This window comes from Haliotis asinina, chromosome 5 (genome assembly GCF_037392515.1).
Source record: "Haliotis asinina isolate JCU_RB_2024 chromosome 5, JCU_Hal_asi_v2, whole genome shotgun sequence".
NCBI lineage: Eukaryota > Metazoa > Mollusca > Gastropoda > Lepetellida > Haliotidae > Haliotis > Haliotis asinina.
Genome location: NC_090284.1, coordinates 17,360,857 through 17,385,197, shown reverse-complemented (window position 1 = coordinate 17,385,197; position 24,341 = coordinate 17,360,857). Strand labels below are relative to the sequence as shown.

The 24,341-nt window shown below is 36.6% G+C and overlaps 4 protein-coding genes across 9 annotated transcripts in view; 1 reads left to right on the top strand and 3 right to left on the bottom strand.

Moving 5' to 3' along the window:
* The window catches only part of LOC137284194 (sodium/calcium exchanger 2-like), a 30,689-nt gene extending 28,636 nt beyond the window's left edge, over nucleotides 1-2,053 (bottom strand). The window contains exon 1 of the mRNA XM_067815918.1: nucleotides 1,849-2,053. The gene's annotated coding sequence lies outside the window, so the exon portion shown is untranslated. The remainder of the gene's footprint in view (nucleotides 1-1,848) is intronic.
* Nucleotides 2,054-5,310: 3,257 nt separating this feature from the next.
* LOC137283477 (NHP2-like protein 1) lies at nucleotides 5,311-11,859 on the bottom strand. The gene is made up of 5 exons (XM_067814997.1): nucleotides 11,713-11,859; nucleotides 11,055-11,172; nucleotides 7,436-7,539; nucleotides 6,903-6,936; nucleotides 5,311-5,609 (listed from the first exon to the last, which is right to left on the bottom strand). The coding sequence occupies exons 1-5, from the start codon at nucleotides 11,713-11,715 to the stop codon at nucleotides 5,485-5,487; spliced, it is 384 nt and encodes a 127-aa protein (XP_067671098.1). The 5' UTR covers nucleotides 11,716-11,859; the 3' UTR covers nucleotides 5,311-5,484.
* Nucleotides 11,860-12,854: 995 nt separating this feature from the next.
* LOC137284278 (meiotic recombination protein DMC1/LIM15 homolog) lies at nucleotides 12,855-19,796 on the top strand. The gene is made up of 13 exons (XM_067816031.1): nucleotides 12,855-12,905; nucleotides 13,350-13,394; nucleotides 13,888-13,938; nucleotides 14,099-14,194; nucleotides 14,438-14,520; nucleotides 14,624-14,718; nucleotides 15,692-15,764; nucleotides 15,877-15,968; nucleotides 16,202-16,275; nucleotides 16,782-16,896; nucleotides 17,121-17,181; nucleotides 17,531-17,647; nucleotides 19,727-19,796. Exons 1-13 carry the CDS (start codon nucleotides 12,855-12,857, stop codon nucleotides 19,794-19,796), a joined length of 1,023 nt encoding a protein of 340 aa, XP_067672132.1.
* A 959-nt stretch (nucleotides 19,797-20,755) lies between these two features.
* The window catches only part of LOC137283445 (SUN domain-containing protein 2-like), a 36,363-nt gene continuing 32,777 nt past the window's right edge, over nucleotides 20,756-24,341 (bottom strand). For all 6 annotated transcript variants that reach the window (XM_067814942.1, XM_067814943.1, XM_067814940.1 and 3 more), the window contains one exon: nucleotides 20,756-24,273. In XM_067814942.1, coding sequence (XP_067671043.1) covers nucleotides 24,154-24,273 — 120 coding nt within the window. In that variant the 3' untranslated portion in view covers nucleotides 20,756-24,153. The remainder of the gene's footprint in view (nucleotides 24,274-24,341) is intronic.

Here is a 24,341-nt window from a genome sequence, read left to right as displayed (position 1 = left end):
ACGGGCGATATTTGTGGAGTGAGACTGAAAGTTAATCTCATTAGAGAAGTATTCATTACACATAGAGTATCGTTAAAAAAACGAAGTATATATCTTCAGCATGATAACACGCATCAGTGTATAAAATGTTCGGAAGATCACTTGGAAGTTCCATATAAACGTTTCCGTTGAGCATTAACTATATTATAATGTAACAACTGTACATTGTAACATAAATAAAATAATTATTTCTAAAGCATTTGAAGGACTTTTACATAATCTTAGCTAAAAGGTTTTCTATCATGTTGGGTTTTCAGGTTTTGGATTTTAAAGATACATAACATAATTTAAAAAACGTGAAGGTACAAAGTGTTGTACGATGACTAAAACATTCAAACAAAAATGTTTTAAAGTGTAACTGCGGCATCAAATAAGGACTGCAGAAGAAATATAACATCTGGCATGACACATACTTCGGTTTGTGTACATGTAAAAATAGTAAAGAGACACTCGTAAGAATATTCAAATAGTTTTATCGGACGAAAACGAAATGGTTGTGTTAATCTCAAACACGCATCAGTGTATAAAATGTTCGGAAGATCACTTGGAAGTTCCATATAAACGTTTCCGTTGAGCATTAACTATATTATAATGTAACAACTGTACATTGTAACATAAATAAAATAATTATTTCTAAAGCATTTGAAGGACTTTTACATAATCTTAGCTAAAAGGTTTTCTATCATGTTGGGTTTTCAGGTTTTGGATTTTAAAGATACATAACATAATTTAAAAAACGTGAAGGTACAAAGTGTTGTACGATGACTAAAACATTCAAACAAAAATGTTTTAAAGTGTAACTGCGGCATCAAATAAGGACTGCAGAAGAAATATAACATCTGGCATGACACATACTTCGGTTTGTGTACATGTAAAAATAGTAAAGAGACACTCGTAAGAATATTCAAATAGTTTTATCGGACGAAAACGAAATGGTTGTGTTAATCTCATCGTGCAATATCAAAGTCGCCATCCGTATGTAATGACAAACCACGTTACCTGTATTGAATAAATGTGTTTGTATGTGTTCAAAAAAAAATAAATACACAATTCAGTTAAATATATTTTATTCCCTATGGCTGTACAAGAGGTTGCACAGAGTTATAACAAAGGTTTACATTTAGTACAAATTGCACGATAATATGCTGTTGAAAGGCTATTGAATAGATAACATTGTACTTACTGTGTCAAATTTTGCCGAAGGTTTAAGATTTTTTAATAAGGTTGAAAAGAATACACCTTCAAGCCTGGAATATGGAACCACAATATATATTATTTTGTGGAATGTGTACTTGACAGGTCATGACAACAGAATTTATAGCACTAGGAAAGCTACGTCCATTGTTTTCGGAACTGTTCTTTGTTTGTTCGCTGGGGTTTTTTGCTGTTGTTTTGTTTTGTTTTTGTTTGGGTTTTTTTTTTAGAATAACTGATTAACTGCCCTAGAGCAATTATTTCTATTTGAAAAAATAAAATTGTACTGATTTTGATTATCTTTATTATGCCTAATACATTACACGCGTACTAAATAAATATGCCCTCGTGGTGTAAGTCGTGAAATCACCCTCACTACGGTAGTTATTTAAATAAAGCCCTCGTGGGTGTTTAACGGTGTTTAACCTATACATATAGTGATACAGATTATCTACTGACAAAATCAGTAGCCCTAATAATGTATTTGCAACTTGACACCTTTAAACATACATAGCCATCACGATACTTCATTTTCAGGAATTAAGACAATCGCGGCAGCACGTGCCTCTGTCCATTGTGTCCATCAGTATTATCGATTTAATATTTAACACTCACCTGTTTGACCGTCCACTCCACAGCGTTTCATCCACCGCTCTCCGACGTTGGGGACAGAAGCCAGTGTGTTTATGTTTGTCGCTAGCACGGTGCTGGGTGAACGTTACTCGATTCTACCCTGGCTGTTTTTACCTGTCTCTCCAGTGCACCGTGTTTTGCGCGTTGCTAGCAAACACCCGCTAGTGGACGAGACATTCGTTCAGGTAATCTAGAAGGGCGACAACTGGTGCTTTCCAAGCAAGGTTTCCATGATGTGGGTATAATTAGATCGTTCCATATGCTGGCGTACGATGAGCGAGATGAAATATTTATTGAATAGTTCGGAGGTATAATGTTCAGGAATTGTTCTGAAGAATGTTTCAAGGAAAACTGTCCACATGTTATGGTTTTCTTTTTTGGGTGAAATTATGTGCAACGCGTTACATTTGAGATGCAATTTGCATTCATAAACGTTAGGGTTGAGTTTGGTTGGTTTTCATTTGTTTGTTTTTGTTTTGTTTTTGTTTTGCTTTTGTTTTGTTTTTTTTTTGTTTTTTTTTGCTTTTTTACTGGGAGGATGGGGAGGGGGGGGGGGGGGGGGTAGGGGTTAATTCGAATTCACAATTTTTGTCGTGTTTAAACGAACCAGGATTCGATGACCTCAGGTGCCATCTAATGAAGATAACACCACACAATGAAGAAAATGACGGTTATGATAAGTGAACACAATTGTTTTTGATGCAGCCTTTATCTTTAAGGATCTCTCTGCAGCAGCAAAAGTGTTCCCCGCCGTGACACTGCTGGAAAATTGCTGAGGCGGCGTAAAATTAAATTCACTCACTCACTATCCAGGGGAAAACAGATTGAAGGGAGTGGTTAGTTTGGCTTTATAAACCAATTAATCCACATACTTTGTCCGCGAGCTATTTATATAAGACCGCACACACAAGGAACCGTTACTATTATTTATTATTCGTTAATTAGATACTGATTCGGATGAATTCACAAAACCCGCCCCCATAAGATTAACGTATTTCTTTATATTCCTCAATTAACATCACAATCAGTGTTGTTCTATTTACTCAGAGTTAGATTAAAACATGGACGAGGATTTTCAGATAGTATTGGATGTACCGGTACCGACGTATCAGTGCTTCCTATGTGATTTCATAGGTATAAAGATCCTGTTAATGCTGAAGTTATTTTTGTGCTTACTAGTTGGGACTTTTTCATTCTTTCCCCTGAGCATGTTGAGTATTTATTACAAACAATAAGTTGCCGGGCAAAACAAAACAGGTAATTATGCTTCAGTTTTGTTGTTGTTTAAGTTGGTGATTATGAAGAAAGACATATGTTGACATAAAAGTCAAAATAAAAGTCAAAATACTTTTAGATCTTAAATCTGTAACAGCTAATATCATTTAGCTTTTATGCATTTATATTAATTAAATGAAGAACGTCTCTTGTCTATATACATCATAAATACCGGAAACGACCACTTAACCTTTGGTACTTTGTTGGTTTTACGCCCCACTGCAAAAGTGAAGCCATATGGTTGTGGTCACTAAATGTTAAGAGTCTGGACCAGACAATCCAGTGACTGACGTCATGAGCATCGATCTAATCAGCTGTGATAAGATTGCATGTGTCCACTATATCAGTGAGCCTGATCTCGATAGTCGCCTGTTTCGACAAGCATATTCGCTCAAGTACTTTTTTTACCCATTTTGAAGACCATGCAATTCCAACGGTGTCGGAAATGATAAGTAATAGTTGGTTGGTTTCGATATATCTAAAACGACGATCGTAGATGTGGACTGGACCTAAACATTGCAGTGTTTAGCAACTGTTATCAGCATTGTATCATGTATGAATAACGCTTAAATTGTCATTCTTTCGTCAACCCAACCTTGAAGCATGCTCTCCCCGAATTTTCACACAGTTTGTAAGCATTATTTCATTTCGTACTATTTCAAGAAAACATTAGGTCAGTTAAGTACATCATTAAATGAGCTGGGGCTGCAGTTTTACGCCGCTTCCAGAATATCAAGGGGTGGGTCACCGGAAACAGGGGGTTGGGGGTGGGGAGGGCTTCACTCGTAACTATACGCACATCAAACCCATGACTTCAGAGTAAAAGGAAAACTAATCAACCAGGAGGCTGCAACAATCACACGACCAATACACGATTGACCCATAATGATATATTTGTTAATCCTCAAGAAGCTAGTCTGTCTCACATAGGTATAATGTGTGAAGCCCCCATTTCTGGTTTCCCCCGTCGTGAAAATGCCGGAATATTACTAAAAATCAAATAAAATCCTAATCACTCACTCACTCCTTCCATATGTGCCTATGAGAGTTGACACACCCCTGCATGGTCCGGTCTAACTTCCTAAAATATATCTCAGTTTCATTAAGAGAACCCCTATAGGTCTTATCTTCCCAAACAGTCATTACATCACAAGTGCTCAAACAGGACTATGCTAGTGTGTGTATATGTTGAATTGTATTATACCGGCATGTGATGACTGGTCTCCGAGTTAACCGCAGCTGTTTGTACCTTTCACCACAGACCTAATAATTATTTGTGTGTGTGTGTGCGTGCGTGCGCGCGCTTGTTTGAGTTTGTTTCTAGTCAAGGTATATAACTAACACTTCTTGTCCGATGTGGTTCAAACACCACGTGATATTTTACGAAAGCTTTACTCATTTGCTCCTAGCGTGTCTACTTATGATCTTACACTGAACTTCATTATCGCACAACAGTGGTATCCGGACCACATAAATCACACGATCTGGTGTGCGTCGTGATCCCAGAACTTATTTGGAACACATAGTATCGGTTGTGTCTATCCCATTATCAATGTTCAAAGAATTCCGTACAGCATCATGTACCTCCTCTTTAATATGTAAACACAGACACCATGGCGACTTGGGAATAGTCTTTACCAAACAGCTTTCCATAAAAGGATGGAGTAGACCACGGACCGTGAGGTATATTTACACCATGTCAAGAGGTTCTAGAACGAAGGTTCTGCCTGCCATATACAGGATGCAGCGAGAGTACTGGTTATTACAAACAGACATCTAAATGGCATAAGTTTTGAGAGGTATATATAACCTGCAAACCTTTTCTGACTGTATCAGAATACCAAGTACATCTACTACTATTAAAAGTGTCATCAGAGGATGAAAAATCTACCACACATATTTGAAATGACAAATCATCTGACAGTTACTTAAAGTGCATCATATTTTAACTTTATATAGCTTCCATGGAAATCATATAAAACAGAAATGCCAAAATTCTGTAAAAAGTAAAAGGCACCCTTCACATATTTGTTTAGACATATCTGCCAGGTTTTGTAAAAAGATACTGAAATGTGTTAAGTTGTACTCTAGAAGCCGACACTAGTCTGTTTGTAGACTAGTTCCAAAGGTGTGAGTAATCCCCTTTAGCAAACAAGGACAAATGCTGAAGATTGTTTCAGTATTTATTATGATGATGATAGTATCTACAAGAAAATGATAAAATTAAACTGGTATCCATATACAGTGCTTGTATAAAATAAATGCGCCTTTATCAGTTCACAATCCCCACAAGAGAGACCACACACTGATTCTGCCAAAAATAAACCTGAGGCAATACGGGGTTCAGATAAGAAGTTTCTCGATACGAAGCTTGGCCTCAGTGATCTGGGTGCTGATCATTGAGCTCTCTTTGGCTACCACTGAGCATGCAATCACTGGCCGAGACACACCACACGCACGACCCAAAGCTGAAATACAGAAACACAGGTAAAGTGTTCAGTCGCGACAAGCCATCTTCAGTTCCATACTTTCTTCCAAGAAACCAAATGTATATTCCATTTACAATCAAACATGAAAAGCAATATGGCGAGTATGGTTTTGACGCAGCTTTAAGAGCTATTCCAGCTCTGTCTCTGTGTGTGTGTGTGTGTGTGTGTGTGTGTGTGTGTATGTGTGTGTGTGTGTGAGAGAGAGAGAGAGAGAGCGAGAGAGTCCAGGGAGGGGTACCAAACCAAAGCTACAGCACAAAGACCAATGTAAGAACACCTTTGATGCTCTCTATTGCATCACCATTCTATTACCTGACTCAGAAAAACATCTATTCAACATCAAACATCAGTTCCTTTTAAAATGTTCACATGCATTAATGTTAACAAGAAACACAGATCTATGCCAAATTCTATAAAGAGGTTGGATGCAGTGGTTTGTGTGCATATTGTATGCAATGGGATGTGACAGTAGGAGAGTGTGTTTATGTTATGTAGTTATTTCCCTGTATCTTGCTTCTAATCATACTTCATGATATTTTGGCCACACCGGCATTTATCCTGAGGTAAACCTGAGCAAGAGTTACCTCCCCTTATAAAATTTTAATTTGGGCAGGCTGTTTTAAGAGCAGATAATGTTGATAACCCTTGTAACATATTTTTTTTAATTTTGAATTTTTATCTAGCATGAATTAACTATATAAACATTAATTTCATATAAAAAAAATCTTTTTGCCATAAAATACTTTTTTTTCATTGAGGAATGAATATTTTTCTAAATTCCTAAGGTTCTGTCAGAAGGTATTTGATGAGTCAAATAATACACACTGCCTTGAAAATTGATTTTCCTGCTTTATTTCATAGCAATAAGGAAGTACCCTTATAAAAAACATGCATTATATAACAAAAGTAAACAATTTCCTTTTAACAGAACTTTTACTGACATTATTTCTTACAGATGGTAACACAAGTAGGCATCACATGTCAAACTTGGGACTTGCTATTTTTCTTACATAGTTAGATTCAGGACACATCTGTCTACAAAATGATACCAAATTTAGTAATTTCTTGACATTATGTTATTTTGTATCCAACCTCATAAGACTAACAAAGAGAAGGCATTTGACACTGGGTGATGACATACACAGTACATGAGGAAGAATTCTGTGCATATCATAACAGACAACGCTGGCGATGTTACATGCACAGAGTTGATTTGATTGATAAATATAACAGACATACAACACACCCAGACTGACCTACTAATCTACTTACCCTGCTTAGATCGGCAGAAAACGTATGGCACATTCTGAAACAGATAAGATCATCATAAGCCACCAGTGATGCAGTGTGAAATATGACTACAAGAACCTTACATTGCAATACTTAAGTCAAAACGGTAATGTTATGTCCCATCGGACAATTGGATGATCATGATTCTGGGATGATCTACACCATCTGGATATGATGTCTCATCAACCACGACAACAAGCCTCACCACCTAATCCAGATGGTCACCTCTTTTCAACAAACATCCGTTGCTGAAGATCAAAACTACAAAATTGTAACACACCAGGGTTTTAACTTGGCCCGCAAACCTAGAAGGCTTGAGGACCCCACTTACATATGAGGGTCCTATAAAGTCATGACAGGTTGAAGTTTATTGAACCTAATGATTTTATAGTTATGTTAATGTCCGGAATATTACTGTGTAGTTCTCAAAATGTGTGATGTTTATTCAATATCAATTCTTTATGTTGGTGCACACTGGAGATACATTTTTTATGTTACCTAAAACTGTGACTCACCTTGTCTTCACAGAGCAGGGGCAGGTGGAGGAGAATCTCCAGGGGTTCAGCATCGGCAGCCATCACAATGAACTCGGATATCCCACGATTCAATGTCTTAGTAGCTGGAAACAATATTGTGAATGTAGACTTTAACAGTACACCATAAATATCAGGCCCCCTAAGTAATTGAAGGAATTACAGCAAATTTGAAGGAATTGCATCTCAAATGTAAACAAACGCAGCCCACTCGCGAAACAATTGCAGCGATATCGGTAGTTTAGCGGTAATAACAGAAACACATCGGCCCTATCGGAAGCAATGTCGGTAATACTGGAAACACGATCGGCCATCTTCGGAGATTTTTCGGTCGCGAGCGGAAACTCACACAGCAAAACATGGCGTCGTTGGAACAAGCACCCGTCTCGGTGAGATTTGTTTTTAGTTCCTACTATTACATTTTTATACTTATCCATCTTTGACCACCCGTGTTGAATGTGTTTAGGTATGAGGTGTTGTCGGGGCAATAACTTATGTTTTTAGGAAAAGATTGTTACTGCAGAAGAGTGTCACAAGTCATGCCCCTGGAGATTGTTTACATCTGAACATCGAAGTCGTGCCGATGATTACGAACATCATGAACGTGCACCATGAAGAAGTTTATGAGCCATAATTTGTCTTGCTAGGAAGTGCAATTGACAAATTTAAACACATTTTTTTAAAAAAAATGATGTTATATCTGACGCACGTTCGTAATCATCGGCATTGCTTCCGATAGGGCCGATGTGTTTCTGTTATTACCGCTAAATTACCAATATCGCTGCAATTGTTTCGCGAGTGGGCTGCGTTTGTTTACATTTGAGATGCAATTCCTTCAAATTTGCTGTAATTCCTTCAATTACTTAGGGGGGCCTGAACATAATATCAATGAAACTGAAACACTTGATTTTTCTGACTGGGGTAAGCATCCTGAATGATAATTATGATAATACAATACATGACAAATAACCTGAACCACACTTGGGCATTAATAATCAGATGTAGGTTTTAATTTTCTTTCAAAGATTATCTTCAAAAATGCCCCACACTATGGCTGGAACAAATATATTATATTATATGGTAAATATGGTAACCATGATGAATACAGGGTACCGAACATGAATATATAATGTTTCATATAGAGTAATTAAATAACAGAAACATCTTATGTAATAGTTTCTTTTGAAACATCTATGCAAAATCCTTGTACAGCAAGAAGTAATTCATCATGACAAAGTGAGCGAATGAGTTTAGTTTTACGCCGCACACAGCAATATTCCAGCTATATGGCGGCAGTCTGTAAATAATCAAGTCTGGACCTGACAATCCAGTGATCAACAACATGAGCATCAATCTGTGCCATTGGGAACCGATGACATGTCCCAACCAAGTCAGCGAGTCTGACCACCCGATCCCGTTAGTCGCCTCTCACGACAAGCATAGTCGCCATTTTATGGCAAGCATGGGTTTCTGAAGCGAAGGCTTTTCTACCCTGGGACCTTCACAGGTCCATCATGACAAAGCACCACAGATGTCTTTCATTGCTACTTTTCTCAGTACACATAGCTTTATGGTTGACAGTACGGTAAGGGGTTGTGGCAAACAGACAAGTTTCACTGGAGCATGGTTTGTATATAATTCATTTTGCACTTCTCGCTTTGTGTTTGACAAATAACAGATAAGTCATGATTAAAAGCAAAAAAAAAGTTTTGAGAGACAGTACAAACAAATACATATTTGACTCACTAACTGTGAATAACATTGTTTCATGATGGGATATGGTTCAATTTTGTGGTTTCACTTTTCTTTAGAACTCACTATGCGCATGCACAGAGCATGAAAAATAGTCACTAATGTACAGTTTTTGACAGCAACTGCATAAAACATTTTGTGTTCTGTTAGTTATAAGAAGGGGATGTGCAGGAATGATGGTGGTGGAGAGATGTTTACACGAAGGCTTCGGTCTAAGTAAACTTAGTCTCAGTGTATTTCGTTACACCCCACCACTGAGTCTAACAAAACCTAGTAGAAGGTTGTGTCAGGTAACCTTTGAGCAACCTATGACCGTCCAATCAAACACAAGATGGTTAAATAGATTTAATCAACCAGACAACGGCTACTATTTAGGGATTGGAGGGACTATCAAAACATTCAGTTCACTGACACAGATCTCTCCACACACAAACACCAGCATATAACACAGTTACTGTAAATCATTAAATTTTTGTGAGCATGATATTTTTGCGACAATTGCGAATGACTTGAGCTCGCAAAAATATCATGACGCAATGTGCTGGCAAAATGCAATGAATAATCAGCAAACAACCTGTCCTATCTTTGCTTTATTATTCACCAGTTCATATAAATTAACAATAGATCTAGACAATACATATATTAAGCAATGACAACAACGCGAAGAATAACTAATTACTAGCATTACTTGTACTCATGTGTCACATGTCAAACAATGGATACCTGAACAAAAGTCACTCAGTCGGTACGCCTGATAGTCCAGACAGGCGCCAACCACGCAACACACATTTCTTAGAGACTGTTTGAAAGGCTGAGACCATCCAGTGGGCGTAGACAGGTTCCATGACACTCATCTGGAGATCAACAGCTTTGTCCACACTGACTAAACTTCACCACTGCTAATTTATTAGAGTCATTCCATTTAATTTAATCCCTTTAAACTGTTTTAAGCTTATGTGACCTATGCAGCAAGTGTTGTTTTTAGGAAAACATGCGGAAATACTCCACTGAATGGTGTTCAAGATTAGTGGCAAACTTTAATAAAAAACTTTCAGATGCAAGTAAGCTTTGAAAGTGTGAAACTAATCTATGAGAATTAGGCAAGTCGAAAAAACATCATGACGTAAAAACATCTGTTGATCGCCACTCGCAAAAATATCATGATATCAATATTTGACCTGCAGTATAAACTCTTTGGGGTTTCTGTTGACATGGTTACCATTAGCTAATATTTTCACAAGGTATCATGCTTGAATATTGCCAAAAACACTATTTTCAAAGACTGTTTACTCACCGTTGTCATGATTGTACATACACAGAGTGCATCACCTGGAAGCAAGCGTACGCTAAAGAGCATTCGGAATTGTTCAGGTACAAACCTTTTCGAGATAAAAGGTTCAAAAGGTATGCGCGAATGTGCACTTTCGCGATCTGGAAAGTTGTGTTCGGATTGGTCAATCTCAAAGGTTAACAGACGCGATCTCCCACATGGTTTTGTTAGACTCAGTAGTGGAGTGTAACGAAAAGTACAGAGGATAAGTTTACTTAGACTGACAAAAGCTGATTCACATAAAGTAAACTATTTCTTTAGCTAACTCGTCTTTCTTTCATAAATGAATTGAGATCATTTGCACTTGTCATAAAACAATGTTTTTGTTCTGATTTTTGTTTTCTTTAAAGTGTGTTTACTCTATCACTAAAGCATATGACCAAACCACAAATATTTTTACACGCCCCGTGCATGCACACAGTGGGTCAAAAATTAAAGTGAAACCAATGAATACTGAGGTGAATATTAACACTAACAGCCCTGCATCAATCACAATGACAGCAAATCATACAAGCATACCTTCATTGGCCCCCTTCTTCAATTGCTTGTAGTTAGCAGCCTGTTGGACTAAGTCCAGGATAACCTCAGTCAGCTTGGCATCAGCAAGGGGGTATGCCTTGGGGTTTACTTCATCTGTCTGATACACCATTTGTCACATTAGGATCAAAACCGTAGGTGCATTGAATGTTTTTGCCATCGTCAACACCATATTCCAGTTTCAAAACAAGTCTACAGCTGCACCCAAATACTCATTGTTTGATTAAACAAGAGGTTTAACATGTGACTATAATTTTATCTCAACATACTCAAAGACATGTCCACGTCACTCAAAGAATTTTCTCCTCATCGTTAAAACATAGGGTGGTATATGGTATATGGATATATATATACTCTTACCCACCACAATAACTTCAGGGTTAATCTCAATTCCAAGACGATTCGTGGGCAAACAGTTGACTTTATATGTTAAAATATTCCATTTCTTACCCACAGGAAATAATAACATTCACACTGACAGTGAGCTACAATGTGGAACCCTTCGTCTGTTCAAAACACCACCAGCACGAAATACAAGATTGTGTTTGCGCGAAATCGGAGGCTCTAATCAAGCTGACTTCAAACTCATACGATACCATGCAGGCATTTACAGAGGATTAAGCTCTTGAACAATACTTACCATTTTAAACACAGCTGATTAACGTTCAAACAAATACAACAAAAATCAACTCCTCTCGGCGTTATTCGCTTCACGGAGGATCGTCGATCACCACGTGCTTTCTCAAAACACCAATACCTTGCGCATGCGTAAGAAAACAGGATCCAACAAATAACAGTTACGCAGAAATGTATTGTGAATAAAATAATATCCAGAATAGATTTATAAATGTATTTCCCCAGCAACAGGGATTTTGATAATAAAATATATAAACTATACCAAAAGACAATGTCTTGATGAAGCTATCTTTCGGTTATCTGTAAACGCGCACCTGTCTTCAGGCGATCACGTGATCAAAACAGAGCAGACGACGTTTTCCGAGAGCGACAGCCTGAACTTGCCGAGCTAACTTGCTTCTGTGTATTATAACTATTTGCTTTGAACGTGAGTTAGTAGTGACAAATTAAGATAAGAAAGAACATAAGTGAAAATCACATTGTGAAGTAAATACAATTCAATACATATAAGTAGCCTTTTTTTCTAAATGTATAATTAAAATTACTGGACGAGCCAACTAGCATTTAGATCTATGTTTTTCTGTAACTTGTCCATTTTCATTTGCTTTTCTCATAAATACAAAATATGTAAATTTCGAAAGAAAATTGTCGTAAGACCAGATCGTAACTTTCAGAAGAACTAAAAATACACATAAAGCTAATTTCCAAAATGAACACCATTCATGATTGTGTAGTCAAAAGAAAAGTCGTTTTTAACATATCGAACACCCATTCTGTCAACAGGCCTGTTAGCCTTACATATTAAATTGTGAAAATGGTGATGTCCCTTGGATATTTGCTTATCATGTTTCGTTTTGGCAATGTGAGTATGGTCTTCTACTGACATTCCTGAGCACATTCATTGATGCTGAAAGGGTGATTAATACTGACTCAAGTGATTGCAGTCTACAGCTTTGAAAACAAGTTCCATGCCAGAGTTTAATAGTGCTGCTACGTATAATCCATATAATAGCACATCTGCTGAAAATGATGCTAAAGAGCCATCTTCACTCTAATACTTCCATGTTTGGGGCGCAGGCTGTGATTATGATTGATAGACTTACTGACTTTCTTTCTTTGTTTTCCATAGTAAAGATCTGCCAGAGGATGGAAACTGAAGATCAAGTAGTGGATGAAGAAATTGCCTCAGATGAGGAGGTTGGTATCTTGGATAAAATATTCCTTTTAATTAAAAATACAGCATATTTCGTGGCTCTTATCGCACAATGTATTAGATAGAAAACTTGCTATTTGTGGAAACAGTTATTTTGCTTAGTTTTGTAGCTGCCTCGATATATCAATGACCGCAGGTTAACTTGACCAGTCCTTCAGCCTATATTCCAGTGATACAAACTGACCCCTCCTGACCTTAACCCTCTCACCTACAGGTAAGTTCCCCTGTATTTCAATTCCCAAAGAGAAGCAGAAAGGAAAGGTAAGGTAACCATTTTCATGTTTCATGACCTGTAGATGCAAGTTTCTTATTCATATCACCTTGTCACATAATTTTGTTGGCATTATCTTTTTGTCAGTCAGTCAGTGAGGTTGGTCATATAGAGGTGACACCATTATACATATTCTCAAAGTTTGTTTTTGTTTCAGGAGTCAATGTTTCTTGACATTGATCAGCTGCAGAATCATGGCATTGTAAGTGATTGTTTCCTACTATTTGCAGATATGCTCAGTTTAAAGTGGCAGTTTTTTTATGGATAAAGGACTCACTTAAACAGGGTTTTTCTTTTTCTTATTCTTTCTTTTACAAAGTCAGGGCTTTGTGAAATGAGCTCAATACATTTTGGCACTGACTGATTAATGTTTTCATTTTAAATTATATTCATCTCTGACCTTGATGAATACGTCCTTTATTAATCAATAATTGTTAGAAATTAGTTTGGAGTCATGCAGCTATTGAACATTTGTATGGTTTTAGATCACATCAGGTGTTCTTGGACTTCGACCAATTTTTTAAAAATGTTATGATTGTTTTGACAAATTTGTATGTTAGCAGTTGTTGACAAGCATAGATAAACAATGCATTTAGCAGGGTAAACAAATATCATACATACTGTGATTAATTTTTATTAAATCACTCTTCTTTCACTGTGAACCTGAAAGAAAATATGTATTGTTTCATATTTAGAATGTAGCTGATATCAAGAAACTGAAACAAGCAGGGATATGCACAATCAAGGTAAGAACAACTGTTATTTTATTGTATAGCATGAAATCTGGAGTGTTTTACATGGTCGTTTTACTTAATATATTGAAATCAGGATACACAGCATTCTCCTGCCAGTTGACTAGTGGTTAGGAGTGGTTATTGCTTTCCTTTAAGTCATCAATATTTTCAGGGAGTTCAAATGACTACAAGAAAGAAACTGTGTACCATCAAAGGTATCTCAGAGGCGAAGATGGAAAAGATCAAAGAAGCATCAGCAAAACTTGTGGTGAACATTATTTCTCTGTTATGCCTTTTGTATGGATCACCTACTTAAAGACAGTGGTCTTGATAACTAATTCAAACAGGAAGATTACATTAACTGATGTCTAAAACACAAAAAAGTGTGTGAGCAGATTTTTAAAAAGCTGTTGTCAAGAATATATTATTATTAACAGTGTTGTAAATCAATTAATTGTCCTCTGACATTTTGAGCATGATTTTCCAGTGAATATATATCTTCTATTTGCAGGACCCAGGATTTCTAACAGCTTTACAGTATGCTGACAAGCGAAAACAAGTTTTTAAGGTTTCAACTGGGAGTCAAGAGTTAGAGTATGTTGATTGATTACAATGATTAGTAAAGGTTTTTTCATTGATGCGTATTATTTAACTAGGGAAGTTGATATTAACAACTCTTTGGTTTTGTTTTGAACAGTAAACTACTAGGAGGAGGAGTAGAAAGTATGGCCATCACAGAAGCCTTCGGAGAATTCAGAACAGGAAAGACACAGATTTCACATACTTTGTGTGGTGAGGATTTTTTTGTTGTTAAATTTGTATGTCAGACTGCAGCAAAGTATGGATTCAATGCTGCTTCTACCAAACAGACCATTAATCAGCTGTAGAAATTAATCTGAAATGTTGGCTTGTGATCACATATAAACACACCCTTAATATGCACTTCATAACTTTTGATTCTGCTTACATGTAGATGATGGCTCACAGATTGGGTTTCATTACTTAAGTGTTATCACTTAGTGTCTTAGTTATGAACTATCCTCAATATCTCCAGGGTATACATTCCGATAATTCTCCACTATACCCTGGACGCGCCTACGGCGCAGCATGATAAATTTATTACCTCCCTTGGCTAGCTATTTATCCAATCAGGTGTCTGCACTGGGAAGTTGAGCGAACCAGTGTCAAGTCACTTCCGATTTCCAAATTATCTAACCAACCAAACTTGGCAACACATGCCATGCAGAGGTTCTCTGAAAGAGGTTCTAGCTTATACTTTTTTAAAGTTTTGGACTTATGAATTTGTCTGTATGATTTCCCCCAAATCTGAGTCACACTGCAAGCATATCTTTGCAGTTGCAACCACTACCTTTGTTGACACTGGCAAGCTCAGTTATAACTGTGGTTTAGCTGACTGGCTTCTGTGAGAATGCAGAGCCAGCAAAGGGAGGTAATAAAATTAGCGGGCCGACCCGTAGATGCATCCATGGTATAATGGAGACATATCGGAATGTATACCTGGAGATATCAAGGATGAGTTATGAACCAGATGTGCTTACAAGACCTTGCAGAATTTTACCAGGCTTTTATCATCCTCTTGGTTAAAGTCATAGTCTTAAAGGCCAGAAGTTGTACTTGCATACATACAATGTACTTCTGATAAAGTATTTTAGTTTTAAACTTTCTCCCCCTGATTTCTTCCCCCTCTCTATAAAGAGATGCAATTCAGTCTCAGGTGTTGATCGGTGTTCTTATTTGTTTTCAGTGACATCTCAGCTACCAGGAGCCAATGGTTATTGTGGAGGAAAGGTTGTGTTCATTGACACAGAGAATACTTTGTATCCTATGACTTACAATAGATTATTAATTGTTACCTTGCATACTTAAGAAATGTTTGCGTTTGGTCAATATCAAGTATGTCTAAGTGTTTGTAGTCCTTTATGACAACAGTCGACCTGACCGATTACGAGGCATTGCTGACAGGTTTAATCTTGACCAGAGCGCTGTGCTGGATAATGTGCTATATGCAAGAGCATACACAAGTAAGTATTACTAAATGCTTTTTATGAATACCTGAACAACTTTTATATAAACTTTATATCAACCTTTATTTCATATAACTGACATATCATCATGATCTGACTTTTATTAGACATGTTATTGTTTCTTCAGAGTAGGATATCTGATAAAGTTCAGATGTTTTATGAGATGTCAAGTTTCAAATATTTATCATAGCCAACATTATTCCTCATGATAAAATCCTTTGCTTTACCAGGTGAACACCAGTATGAGCTCCTAGACTTTGTTGCAGCCAAATTTTATGAAGAACCTGGTGTATTCAAAATGCTGGTTGGTGAACTGTTCTTGTTTTTATTCTAAATTTCTGAAGAATACATTTGCCATGGAAACAAGCTGAAACTGTCTGTTAGCTACTAGTGAAAAGAATTTTGGTAAAATTTCTTTTTGATATTGTCAGCTGTATTATTAGACTCAGTGACAAAAAATATGCCAAAATAATGCTTAAACTTACATCTGGAACTTACGCTACTTATCGAATTACTAAGCTAAGGAATTTTCTTCAGGCTTGCTAATATTAGCTGACACTTGTCTAATATTGACTTTAAATTTTGCATTCAAGATGCAAAGAGATAGTTTCTGCAGTTTTTGGCACAGAATCTATCAGGGTTTTACAGAAGTAGTCTGTTATGCCATGAAAAAGCAATCACACTTTTGCAACGATTGTGTGTTTATGGACCAGTCATTGTGCGACATAGTGTGATTAAGATGCCAGATAGTGCTCAACAAATGTTTTGATTTTGTAAGTGATTTTTACAGGTTACTATTCAAACTTGCAGATAGTGGATTCTATAATGGCACTGTTCCGAGTAGATTTTAGTGGTAGAGGAGAACTAGCTGACAGACAGCAGAAGCTGGCTCAACTTCTGTCTCGGTTGCAGAAAATAGCAGAGGGTGAGAGTTGCTTTATACAGTATATTTACTTAATGACAAATATTTATACACTAATTTGGAAATTGCCTAAGTGAGGAGAATGGGAGGGAACGATAATTCAACATTTTATTTGCATTAGTTTCTGTAATACCATCATGAACATTGGAATACACTGTCTAGAAAAAAAGCTGCTTTCAATGTTTGCTGTGGAGTAACATGTTTTACTAGAATTTCCTTTATTTCAGAGTATAACGTGGCAGTTTTTGTTACAAATCAAATGACATCAGATCCTGGTGCTGGCATGTCGTAAGTTCCCAGAAGAAAATAAACACTGAATTTAAATATTTTCTTTTTCACAGTTAAGTTTATTTATACATAAACTGACATTTGATTGGGTGTTCTGAGCTGGTGGCAGTTTTTTCATTGATCATAAGTCATTTGTTCAATTACAGATTGAGATTGGTACTTTCCTGGAGATCCATCTAATGCAAACGTCCAGTTTAAATATATTCTGAAATAAGTCATTGATTACATATAAAAAAATCAGTGAATTGTGAACAGATTTAATGAGAGTTTGAATGTTTAAAATATGTATGAAATATCAAATTACATTTTTCACTCAAGCAGTTCTTCTCTGTCCATGACACTAACCCAGGTTTCAAGCTGACCCAAAGAAACCAATTGGTGGTCACATTCTTGCTCATGCTTCTACAGTCAGGATAAGCTTAAGGAAAGGAAGAGCTGAAAACAGAATAGCCAAAATATATGACAGGTAAGATTCACAATACAGCAGACTTTCACTCAGACTAAGAATCTATTGATGTTAAGAATTAATATGCAAGCTGCATTAGGAATTAATTATCCAAATTCTACATTACATTCTTAATACATAAATGGCAGATCAAAAGGATCATTTATGTAATGTATTTGATAAGTTGTAGTATTTCATTCATGGTATTGAGGATACTATTTTAGTGGTTTAATGTCCTTGAAGGTACCAGTGTTGATATTCACTATTCAGTGGTGGATGGTCTTTGAAGGTCTGCTTTACAGTCACCTTGTTTTGGAGAGGGCAGCACATGCTTAACTTTTTCACAAATACCTGGTGTCATCATTGTTGTCTTACAGTGATTGATGAGTTTCCTTCCCTCAGCTTTCATTTCAACTTTTCATGTTTAAAGACATGTGACCATGAATACCAGTTATTCATCTTTCCTAAGTTTGTTAATACACTCTTCAAAAAAAGAAATGCAAAACGAAATTCAAAAATGATACTTACAATTTTGTAGACATATGTAAACTCAAACATTTTTTTCGGGTTGCACATTGTTTCTAGAATGTTTTAGAAGATTATGCTTGACCCAGCACAACCCCAAATGATTTTGAACGGTTTTATCAAACAGTATTGTCATGATGTGCATGGACGTCATGCAGCGCGAGTAACAGGCACAATGATTGTTTCTCACATGCAAGGCATGAGTACAGCATGTGACTATAAAAGACCAAGATTAATCTCACAATTTCATCCATGATCTTTGCAAGTGCTGTACACGAAAATGGGATGTCTCAACGCTGCAAATCAAAATCAGGCAATTGGACGACTGCAAGCTGGCAAATCAAAGAGTGAGGTGGCGAGGATCTTCAACGTTCATTGCAGCACAATAACTCGATTATAGGATCGATTTCATCAAACAAATACAACAAATGACCGTCCAAGATAGGAAGACCTAGAGTCACCACACCTGCCCAAGATCGGTATATTCAGGTAAACCACCTATGCGGCCGCCATTGTACCGCCCGGGACATACCACAAGAACAGTTTGGAGCCAAAAGAGTGTCCAATCAGACAATCAGGAACCTTCTCTGAGAAGTAGGAATACTGCCAAACGTTCAAAAGTTGCCCCCTCCTTGATATGACTACATCAACATCAAGAGTGAGATGGAGTAACACGGTGCTGCCATGGAACTTAGCAAACTAGAGGCGCATGGTTTAGTGATGAATCCCGTTATCTCCTCAGGTGACGTGATGGTAGAGACCGTGGCTACAGATGACGTCATAAACGTTTCTCTCCTAACTGCATTCGACAGTGGACACATTCAGTGGAGGGGTGGTATGGTGTGGGGAGCTATCTCATACACCCGCAGATCGGAACTTGTGCTTGTCCAAGGCAATCTAACAGTCAATCAATACATCAACCATATTCTCCATCCACACGTCCTTCCAACAGGAAAACGTCAGGCCCCACACAGCACGTGCCATCATGGACTACCTGGCCAATAACAACATCAATACTCTCTCCTGGGCCTCCAGATCCCTGGATGTAAACCCAATCAAACACCTTTGGGATCAGATCTATAGAAGGGTACATCGACATCGTAATCCACCGCAGAATCTTCAACTGCTGCTCCACATGCTTCAGAAGGAATGGAGAAGGATTCTACAACAAAACATCCAGCGACTGATTCGATCTATATCCATGAGGTGTTGGGCAGTCGTAGCAGCTGGAGGTGGTCATACAAGGTACTGACTTCAACACCACCTGGTGGACAGCAGTAATGACCTTGATGACCGTTTCCTCATGAAATATGGACAAGATAGCAATGCATTGCTCCACAAAATTTCATTCATGTATCTTTGTTTTCCGCTGATCTACACCTCCTTGAATAACACCAAATTTTCATTGATATTTGGGTTTTGCATTTCTTTTTTTGAAGAGAGTATATTTACTGATGTCACACAGATGTTAAGAATTACTATACCAGCTGAAGCACAAACATTCTGACTGCATCCATCCACATTTTATTCGGAATCATAACATGACTGATGATGAAACATCTATTTTTCTTCCAGTCCTGATTTGCCAGAGAATGAAGCAACATTTGCCATCAGTGGTGGAGGAATTATTGATTCAAAAGAATAGTGTGGTCTTTCTACAGCGAAATGAATGCATTATCCCTTCATCACATCATGCATCTATGAATGAGACTGCTTATAGTAGGAAACACAAACTCATATTATACCAGGATGTTCATGTTGAGCATGTGTGATCTAACAACTCTTCCCCGAAGGACAACATTTAGTGAAATGCCATAATCAAAGGGCAGGGGCAGGGTAATAGTTTCGGTTGTTCCGCTAAGTATTTCCCAGTTTTGCATGATAAAGGAAATCAATCATTTAAATTTCGTCATACAGAATGTTACTCTTTTACTCTCGTTAAAACCAACAAATAAACTGTTGAATTATGTATATAAATACTGCACTCATGACATATTGCTCCTCTGTCATTTCTGTAGTTAACTCTGTTAATCAACTACGAAGGATTAATATAGTCCAGGGCCTCCTTTCACAAAGCACTAAGGTGATTATAAGTCAATAAAGTAAACATAGTGTAATGTTTCAGTGTGAGTTATGGCTAACCTTAGTAAAGGTTGCTTCCGGAAAGGAGCCACAGTTCTTCCCATCTGATCTCAGGATTAGACATTAAAAAAACGCTTATACACAATATTTTGAACTTTTCTGATTGCAGCAGGACATAGCATTATATAAATGATCCCTTTTCAGTTCATTCCTGAGGCTGATGATCAAGAAGTTTATAATTTACTGTTATTGGGTATTATGAAACTAATGTTTATTAATGATGCTGAAGGGACAGGATTTTGTCTCATACTGAACTGTGCAGGTGTAGGTCAACTGCTGGGAAAAAGCAAAATGACTCCCGATACACGTTTCTGTGAGTGTCCAAAAATAGAAGTCAACCTGTAGCCCTGCATCTACATTTCACTGGGATCACAAATTGTGAGCCTAATCTTATAAAATGAAATGTGCATTGCATTGCAAACTGGACACCACCTTGGCTTCAGATACATAATAACATTACTATTTTGAAGGATAGAAAAATGATTTTATTGCAATGACAAAGATGGCAAGAGAATAGACAAAGTCACTTAATAAGTGGAAATTTCACATCTACTCAAAGGGGTTGTAACTCTAGCTACTTAGTTTTCTTACATATGAACGTAAGCTTATCAGTTTCATTTAAACTCACAGATCCAACTGACAGCAAATAGCAAAAGGAAATAACACAAATATATTTAGACATCAATCTTGTACAGTAGTCACAATGCAACATGTGTTTGTCTTAGCTGATACACATGTTGGCTTCCTAGTAACATTAATGACATGACCCTGTCACTAACTTTCTGACATCTTTGTAACCACAAGGTTTTCCATTTGAATTTTTTCCCTTAGAATAAATCCTGCATTACACTTGAAGAAATAATAAAATGCAGCTGATACCTACCTAAAATATGTATGCACATACAAAATGGGTTTCTGATGAGTATTGATGGAATATCAAAGATTACTGGGTCAACTTGTGATGAACATAAAACTGGAAAAGTAAGCAATTACCTACTGTCTGAGTCTGTGACAAGTCCTAAATTGCAAGTCTAGTAAAATTATGTTTGCTCTAGTAAGCTCAGTTGATAATAGTCCATATGATAACAACACAATGAAAAAATTAAAACTTATTGCCAAGTTCAGACATATGACTGTTCTGATTTTCTCAAAATGTCAGTTTCATCACAGAATTTCTGAAAGTGATGTGTGTAAACTAAGCCTGTATCAATTCATATCAATTATATTTCAGGAGATGCTTTTAAAGCATGAAATACATGAAAATGAATCACTGGGTCACTTTTCATTGTTCTAGAAAACTGTTGCCGAGAAGTCAGCCACGCATGCCATAATGATAACAATTGTGTTGAACTGAACGGTTACAGCCATGGATTTGTATATAATCTAAACAAACTAACAACCATTAATGACAGCAACATATAGATATATATGGTAACAACTAAGCAGGGCTTAGCCCTTGGGTATTAAACGATATAGCTAAAAGTCACATAAATATAACAGACATACACTTAAAAAAAAAACCCAGAATGTCCTTTTCATGAGTGGTGCTTACATAGAATCTTACAAGAATCCATGAAATAGTAATGATTTTGGTCTATCTTTAGGTAAGAGTAAATAGGGCTACAACTCTAACTGCTGGTGATAAACAGTCAGCATAAATAGTATTGTAACGGCTTGATATTCCATTAAAATGTTGATAAAACATATACCTAAATCCTACTTTGATAGACACAGAAATTCTCTAAGGTGCCATTTTCTGGTTAATTAAAAAGTCACATCAACACCTTATTAATACGGTGGTATAATGAATGATACTTTCTTCGATAAGTCAAAACAACAACAAAAACTACAACTGATGTATTTTAAAAGATATTTCATTCCCCATAAAATTCTCTAACTACTGGAAGCGTCCCTATCATGTAGATGTAATACATTGGCTACATCAGTTAATGCCCACACAAAGTTAAAGACTCAAATCAGTGACAAAGAAAGACAAGAAGTAGTCAACAGGACATAAATGAATCACAATCTGAATAAAACTTAATAAAGTTAATAAAATTAAGAGATCACAAAGTAAAGGCCTACATTACTCTTTGAAGCAGGTAACTACTAGCATCTACCTCATATATTTAATATGTACAACGATCATGAAACCGCTAACTAAAATAAGGTATTTACAGGAAAAGTATTTACACACTGGTTGCTGCCTTTTCCGAATATTGATTTTAACATATGGTGAAGATATGAAATATCTACCCACGAACTCATACATACAAGGTTAAGATTCTAAAATTCATGATTGATGATGAAATTATAAAATGTTTAGAATATTCTTTCTAAAAAAGCAAGAACAATACTGTATCAACTGGTATCAGTGTCCCTGATACCATTCTTAGTTTCATTTTTTGCATGAAATGGCATAGGCAGATCAGATGGCAGTTTCAGAGATGGTTTGTGATCCAGTTTGTCATAACAGACTAATTAATTAAAAAAAAAAGGAGGGGAGTATCCAGTCCTGTATAATGCAACAATGCATCTATGGCACCTTTGGCGCTAAATAGATTCATGAAGAATAATGGCACCTATGTTATTCTTATCTGATAACATGAAATGAGGTGATTACTATTTTACTGTCATGACTACAGTTCCTCACAACCAGTCAATAGCACCGATACAGTTTGAAGAGATTTAGCCCTCAAATATTGGTAATGATATTACTCAAACTGAAAACACACTCTCACAATGACACCCTTTCATTCATGCAATACATTCTTACTTATTCTACCACACAACCTAACAGTGCACAATTATGTACATTGAAAATTCTAAGATCTTCTCATCTCCTGAGAAGAAAATGATGAACCTGAATTATTATGACAGTTGGTCATTGTTATGTTTAAGGACTAGATTAATGTTACAGGTGAAAATGTGGATCACCTTCAGTAAACACTAAAAACATGTTCAAGATAGACACACATTGGTGCAATATATATCTTAAATGTAAAAAAAACTGAAGGCCATGTTAAGGTGGCATACTCACTAGACTTCTTAGAGATGTTTTGGTAACATAGAATTTCTAGAAATGTTGTTTCATACTAGTCCCAAAATATTCTATTGCAACTTTCTCATTTTGCATATGCTAATGCAAAGAAATCTTGATCATAGGTAGACTTCACTGTGTCTTCATTATTATCATAGTTAACTCTAGACAACCTTTCATGCAAGTAAGGTATCTGTGTTGTACACAGCATTGGCACAAGATTTGATGTATTGCTTCTACTGTAGACCTTGGTACACATCAATATCATATATTATAAATTCAATACAGGGACGACTTATACAAAGCCATCTTCGTGCTACAAAGATCACAATTCAAATCCTTAAGCATAGACTTTCAATAGCTGTAGTGCAAAGATGGCTTTGTGCAAGTGGGTCCAGGCAGTTAGACTACATATGATTGTGATGATGTTAGTGCAGCCAGTGTTACACAACATCCAGCACCTTCTAAAATACATCATAATATATAATTTAAATAGAAACACTGTACATATTGACACATGTTCTAAAACTGTTACCCTTGACAATATAATAAATGCACTGCTGGTCAATATCATTTTTCAATATAGGCTCGGAGTCAATGAGTTGAATGGACAGGATTGCTCTTTCACTTCGTGACAATGTTATAGCATGTCAAAATAGTTTATCACAAACAGGATGTCATCTTGTTCTGTGGTCTTTTGCCTTACTTCCATCATTCAGTATATTCAATGGAGAAGTCATTGTCTATATGTGGATCTGTGAGGAAACATGAACACGTCCCTTTTAGCACTTGCATATCATGGAACACATTGCCTGGTGATTCAGGATTCTTTGTATGGCAATCCATGGACTCGGAATCTGTATAAACATGTATACTCTGGGTTGCCATGGTTTCCAAGTATTTTCAGTTCAACAAATGAGAAGAATTCTCCTGTGGTTGCCTGAAATTGAAGAAAGATCTATCATGAAAGAAATTATCTGACTTTCTAAAGATACCAGTGAAAAATCA